We start from the raw sequence: 7,175 nt of genomic DNA, 5'->3' as shown, positions 1-7,175 counted from the left end.
TGCATATATATATATATATATATATATATATATATATATATATATATATGTATAAAACACACACATGTATGTACACGCACACACAGTGGTGAAGTGGGCTGATAGGCTGTGGTATTCCATACCTCCACTTCTACTGCCTTAAGTGTAAAACTGTTCTAAGTTTCCACTTTGAACACTGTGTATAAACATAGAAATATAGGTATGGGTTGGGGCGGGAGGTGCGCGCGCAGGAAGGGGGGGGCGTCAACCGATGTGTTAGCCTGGGGTGGCTGGAACCCTTAATCAGGCCCTGTTCAGGATTGACCAGGGTGAAAACATGGGTTGATGATGGGCAGGGATTAGGATTTACCCCATGTGTGGCTCTCCCCTGCTGAACTTCTAAGTCTCTTAGAGTCCTGGGGATAACATTAATAACTTTTTGCCTGATAAGACTAGCTGCAAATAGTTTCACTATATTTCTGGACTGCTGGGGCGGCTGTTTTGAATATATATGATATATACATATATATGTAATATATATACACACATATACATGTGTGTATATATATATATATATATATATATATATATATATATATATGTATCCAATGGCTCATAAATTGTTTGGTCAGAGAATGTCCATAAACATAATCAGATAGTGGTCACAATTTGATTGCATTCTCCACCAGACCAGATCAACATCTAATAGATTCCAATTAGATATTAACCAAGATTGGTGATCTTTTGTGTGTCATTACTTGCGGTGATAACTCAAAACTGATCTGATTTATCATCTGAATCACAAAACACTCCAAGGGCTAGATTTACTAAAGGGCGGTTTGCTCAAACCGCCGCTTTTCGGCTAGTTTTCTAGCAGTTTTGAAACCGCCGGATTTACTAAAGCCCAAACAGCCGTCAAAACGGCCAGAAATGACATTTTTCAAAACCACCACTTTACAAACCGCCATCCCGATTTTAACAATGATGAATATATAAACAGCCAGATTTACTAAGCTGGGGTTTTCAAAACCGCCGCAGAAGAGCCATCCAAATGGCCAAAATTAAAGAGGTGGTTGCAATAGGCGAGATTGATCAAACAGCTGCTGTTTGAGCTATTTTGCAATTCAGAACATATGAGAAAGCACCATTGATATTTTAATCATTTCGAAAATCATTTTCTTTTTTTATAAAGGGACAAAATAAATGTAATATTAATTTATGAGAGAAATTTTTTTTCATATTTTTTTTAAAGGCACACTATTATAGCATTATATTATGTAGAAAATGTGAAAATATAATATTATTAACTGATTGTTAATGGTGGACATAATTATTTATGTTGCACAATTTGTCATGACATATTGTCCAAATAATATATTAATTAAGTAATTTTATCCCCTTAATTTAATGAAAATTTTTTATTCCCTCATAAGTTAATATTTAATTCATTTTGCCCCTTAATCAATAAATAATGATTGCCAACATAATTTAAATGACAATGCTGATTTCTCTAATGTTCTGAATGGCAAAATAGTTCAAACTGCATATTTAAGCTATCAAGCCATTCTAAAGCAGGTATTACAACTATCCTGTTCTGTCTTTTGGATGGCGGATTTGATGGCGGTTTCATCCAAACCGCCGGCAGTTTAGCTTTTTCAAATCGCCATACATCGCCAGTCATTTTAAATTGAATCCTCAAGGCGCCCTATAGTAAATGCGGCGGTTTGAACCACTAAACCACCGGCGAAGGGTGGCGATTTCACCGCCACCAAACACGATTCTTAGTAAATCTAGCCCCAAATGTTAACACACTTAACATGTTGACACACTTCCACCTGTTAAAAAATCAGTTAATTGATGAGAAGGATGTTTTTAATCTTACATTATTTCATTAATGAATAGTGCATTTTGCATTGAATAGTGTTGGAGGGTCTATTTAGGAAGAAGATAAGATTCAATTTTATTCTTAAATGCAGATTCCATTAGATTATTATATACAGTCCACAAACAACCTTTCACAATAGATTTTTCCTAAATTTAATTTCTTGGCTGCTCAGCTTACAGAGGACAGTGGTTGGGTGTACATAATGGAGCAAATGTATATATTTAATTTTCAGACATTTTTATTTCTTAATGCAATAGTGGAGACAAGGTAAATACTACATTAACATTTTTTTTTAATGAAGTTACTGGTTCTCCTCATATTGGCTAATAATTTCTCATACTCTCAATGGTCTAATTTTTTCATACACTGGGACAAAAATCAAAGAACTCTCCAAAGATCTAATTGTTTTTCATTAATCTATGTAATGTGGTATATATGAAGGTGGTCACTTCAATGCTTCATAATATACCATAATATAAGTGCATAAAAATAAATGTGAAATTAGAATTTATCTTTGAACCCTGTTACCCATGTACTTCTTTGTGTTCACCTAACAGCAAGAAAGAGAGCAATACCAAGGTTCCAAGAGAGTAGAAATGAGCGACGATTTTCATCACCAGATAGTTCCTGATGTAAGTACTATTTAACTAATTTCCAATCAATAACATAAAATGCAATCTCTGGAATTAATCTTTGTGGCAATATAGAGTATCCTGATAGTGATTTGCTGTGATGAGGAAACATTATAATTCATGAGATCAAAGTAAAATCTTTGAAGGAAACGAGCCATGTGACTAGGGGAAACACTGTTTTGATGCAGCATAAACATTATTGTATACTTTGATTTTTACTTTTCTTTTTTGGTTAGTTGTTTTTTTACAACCACCTATTTCTCCCAGTAACAGTTTTTTAAACAGAGGTGTTAGAGGATAGATTTTAATTTGGAGATCACAGTCATATTTCTTATTTCCCAGTTCACATCTCCTTTTCAACTCAACTTTTTTAAAACATTGTTTTGTACATTGTTTAGTTAGGGGCATCCAAAAAATCTAGTGCTGGGTGAAAATAAGAAATGATCGAAGGTGTAGCCAAATTTCGAGAGACTTAGAACAAATCATTTCGCCGAGGTACAATGTTCTAGAGATACAATTCTTGAGTTATTATTTTGTTTCTCCATTCTGTGAAGCGCCATTCTGCTCTGAAATTGTAATTGTGGAAAATTTAAAATGCAATAAGTAGCACTTAACTTCATGCAACACACTCCTGTTGTACTGTAGACTGTAAGCTTACAAGCTGGGTCCTCTTTCCTTGTTGTTTGTCTGTTAAATTATTTTATTACTGCATTTCTTACATTTATACAGAATTGTTAAAGTGCTATGGAATATGTTGGCGTTAAATAAATAAATGTTAATAAACAAATGAATAAATAATTTAGATTCCTAAATGTTAGCTTTCTAGTCAAATCAATGTAATGCAAATTCTGCTTCTAATTGTTTATCATCATCATTGTTTATTTCTAAGTTGACACAAAACTCATCAGCACCGGACAGTGAGTATCACAAATCCTGCAGAGGAACAGAACAAGGACATACAAGGTTAAAGGAGAAAGGGTAAAGAGGGTTCTGCTCATGAGAGCTTATAATGTGCAACATAATTTAATAATAACCTCTTCATGTCACTTATATCTTTGATACTACCCTTATCACCTAGTGTAATTCATATTTTAATCCCTATTTCTTTAATCCCGTAATGACTGCCAGATGTAGATTTATGTTCTATTGTCTTTATTATCTCACCCAATGTTTCAATCATGTGTCTGCTCCTTTCACTTTAGATTGTAAGCTCTAGTGAGCAAGACCCTCTGCCCTCCGGTTCCCATTGCTTATAACTTTGTCCCAGGCTATCAGTAGCTCTGTTGTGAGTTGTAGAGTTATTTGTTTACTGTATTTTACTGTTATACTGTTATTTCATGTGTCTTGCTGTTTTGTAGCACCCTATAAAGAAATATTATTAATAATAAAAATAATAATAATAATAATAATAATAACTTTGTGCTAGGCCTTAATGCCAAAGTACAAAGATCTACATTCTGGATGCCCAGTACTACTGCTCTCCTCCTAGACTCAAGCCCAACTGTCACAGACAACCTCTGCATTTAATAAAATTCCTTTATGTACCCACTCAATTAACTCAACACAATGATCCCCATGGCAGAAGAGGAATATCCACACTAGGTTGCAAGAGAATATGTGCACCATCATCATAATGGCATGGTAGCTAGCAATGCTGAGGTTCCTGGGAGACTTGCATCTAAACAACTATTGAAATACAAAGAATCTAAAAGTGAGTTAAATTAAAAATAAACAAATTAAAATAAATAATCAAAATATAAACTAAAAAACAAAAATACAGTTGAATGCCTTCAACTCACAGTCAAACACATGAGAATATGTTAATTAATAAATGTTACATTCCCATTACGAAGTTTTGTCCTCCATATCATCTAGAACTTCTGTTTTCTAATAATCAAGTAGAATTACTTAAAAGCACTTATATTTTGCTTATTGCCATAATTGTTAATTTATCAACATTAAAATGTATATTTAATAAGCTTTCTTCTACTTCCTTCAATTAACACAGGGGAACAACCAGACTTCGGTCACTGCGTTTATCCTCTTGGGATTTCAGGGCACCCAAAATATAAGGATTTTACTCTTCATACTCTTCCTTGTGATTTACTGTGTGACCATATGTGGGAACCTCCTGATCATCACACTGGTGTCCTACAACAAGAACCTCCATTCTCCTATGTACTTCTTCCTCACACAACTCTCTATGTCTGACATCATGTTAACCACAGATGTTGTCCCGAACTTGCTTTATATATTACTGAATGAGAAGGGCAAAATTAGTTTTATCGGCTGCATCACTCAATTTTATTTCTTCTGTGCCTCAGAGACGTCTGAGTGTCTTCTTCTCACTGTCATGTCTTATGACAGATACTTGGCCATCTGCAACCCCTTGCGTTATGCTTCTATAATGAACAGTGCATATTGCCTGAAATTGGCGATCATCTCTTGGATGTTGAGCTTTTCCATTATATTGATTGACAATATAACAATATCAATGCTACAATTTTGTGGACCAAACATTATTGACCATTTCTTCTGTGATATTGTTCCCCTATTGGAAATTTCTTGTTCAGATACAAACATTGTTGAAATAGAAGTTGTTGTACTAAGTGCTCCTGTGATTATCATTCCGTGTACAATAATCATAGTATCTTATATTAATATCATATTTACAATCTTAAGGACTCCATCTAATACTGTCAGACAGAAAGCCTTCTCCACCTGTAGCTCCCATCTGACTGTGGTGTCCATATTTTTGGGGACTCTGTTTGGTGTTTATGTTCTACCAACAAAAGGACAATCATTGAATATAAGTAAAATCGTATCACTCATATACACAGTGGTAACCCCTTTAATAAATCCCATTATATACAGCCTCAGGAATAAGGATATCAAAAAAGCTTTACATAAAACAATACATAAAATATATATTCTGTGGCAAGCTCGTTCTATAGAAAGCATGTTCTTTGGTTGAATCTACACATTTTTATGTATAACTGTTGTCATGAGTATGGCCTAATCCAGATAATTATGAATCAATTTGTTAATGTTATAATGATCTATCCTAAAAGCTGAAATTATTTTACTTAAAGTGGTTTCTAGCAAATCGCTGAGTGCTGGTAGGCAAGGGGTTACCATGTGTTGATGGAGGAAGCAGAGATTCAGAGGCCTTTACCTTGATTATTTACTCAGATATGTCATTGTCTCAGAAGGGCATTTATCCTGGTTTTTAATCCACATATTAGTTCAGAGAGCCCTAAAAAGATTGGCTGAACGCCTAAGGCTAGAAAGAATGTTTAGGTGGAATCCATGTTCAGTATATAATCATTTTTGTAAGCAGGAAAGATTAAAGCAATACATGTTGGGGCAGCACAGTGGCTCAGTGGTTAGCACTTTAGCCTCTCAGCACAGTGGTCATAAATTCAATTCCCAACCATGTGTGGAGTTTGTATGTTCTCCCAATGTTTGCGTGGGGTTCCTGCCATACTCCAAAAGACATACCAGTAGGTTAATTGACTGCTTTTAAATTGACCTTGATCTCTTTGTGTGTGTGTGTGTCTATGTTAGGGAATTTACACTGTAAGCTGTAATGGTGATGTTACTGATGTGAGTGAGTTCTCTTTACAGTGCTGCAGAATTAGTGGCTGTGACTGGATCAATTATAAATAACTTATGATATTAATGTATTGAAGGGAAATAGCGCAGGGCACATATTTATACTTGTTTTTTTGTATTGTATATATTCTGAGATAGGAAATCGTTATTTCTGAGACCAGGGTAGAAACTGGTATTTCCTGTTCTAACCTTACTATAGTATATGCCTTATTTCTGATGGATATATCTGATACATTAGGCCTTTGTGGACGGAGGTCTTGTGTGTATTGGGATGTATTTAGTATGGAAGTGTCATTGTTTAGGATTTGTAAGGTTGCTAGTGGAAACCTCCAATTAGACATATGTGCAAGGAAGTCTGATAGCAGGAATGGCTAATGAAGTTTTGTGATGAAGTCTCATGCCTGCTCTGGCCAAAGGCCCAGCAGGGCTTTGTTACTGAGTGGTCTTTTGCCCAGAATTAATTTCATAGATAAGTGTAAATTTTGTTAGCCTTGAAATACATGTAAATCCATGTTTGTGTAAATAGAGTATATCCTGATGCTAAAAATAGCATGTGTCTAAAAGGTATAAATGCACTGACTTGTACACTGAAATGTGTTCTTCTGAGTTCAACATCTGACTTGATCACTGATACCTCTAATCAGTGATAGCAAATAAACATCTTGCCTTAAAGACCTGCTTGGAACCGTCTTCAATATCGTTGTATTCCTGTGATCTACAGATTAGACCCTAAACCTAGTCCGTTCTCCGGCTGTCTCTGAGGTTTTGGACCCAAGCATTTCCAGTACCACCGCTCTGCCTGCTACCCAGCAGCCCTGGTTTATGTGATAGGCCAGGGGGGGTCCATTCACAGCAACCCAGATCCATAGTAAGAGGTTTGGAGTAACCAGCCCAGGTACACCAGCAATGAGACACAATAGCAGTGTCAGTGACCCAGAAGAAACCCGGTTCTGGATGCCGATATAGGAGTCCAGTGGTGGCAGCATTATAAGCCCCTCCTACTGCGGCAAGAGGGCGCATTTGGGATAACGAAAGCGAACGGTGGCAAAGTAAGCCCAGCAAAA

At 35.6% G+C, this 7,175-nt stretch overlaps 1 protein-coding gene across 1 annotated transcript; it reads left to right on the top strand.

The window, feature by feature from the left end:
* The first annotated feature begins 4,134 nt into the window (after positions 1–4,134).
* LOC142150464 (olfactory receptor 10A7-like) lies at positions 4,135–5,470 on the top strand. The gene is made up of 2 exons (XM_075205657.1): positions 4,135–4,207; positions 4,476–5,470. The coding sequence occupies exons 1-2, from the start codon at positions 4,135–4,137 to the stop codon at positions 5,468–5,470; spliced, it is 1,068 nt and encodes a 355-aa protein (XP_075061758.1).
* Positions 5,471–7,175: the final 1,705 nt, after the last annotated feature.

Source organism: Mixophyes fleayi, chromosome 4 (assembly GCF_038048845.1).
Source record: "Mixophyes fleayi isolate aMixFle1 chromosome 4, aMixFle1.hap1, whole genome shotgun sequence".
Lineage (NCBI taxonomy): Eukaryota > Metazoa > Chordata > Amphibia > Anura > Limnodynastidae > Mixophyes > Mixophyes fleayi.
This window is presented reverse-complemented; position numbering and strand designations above follow the sequence as displayed.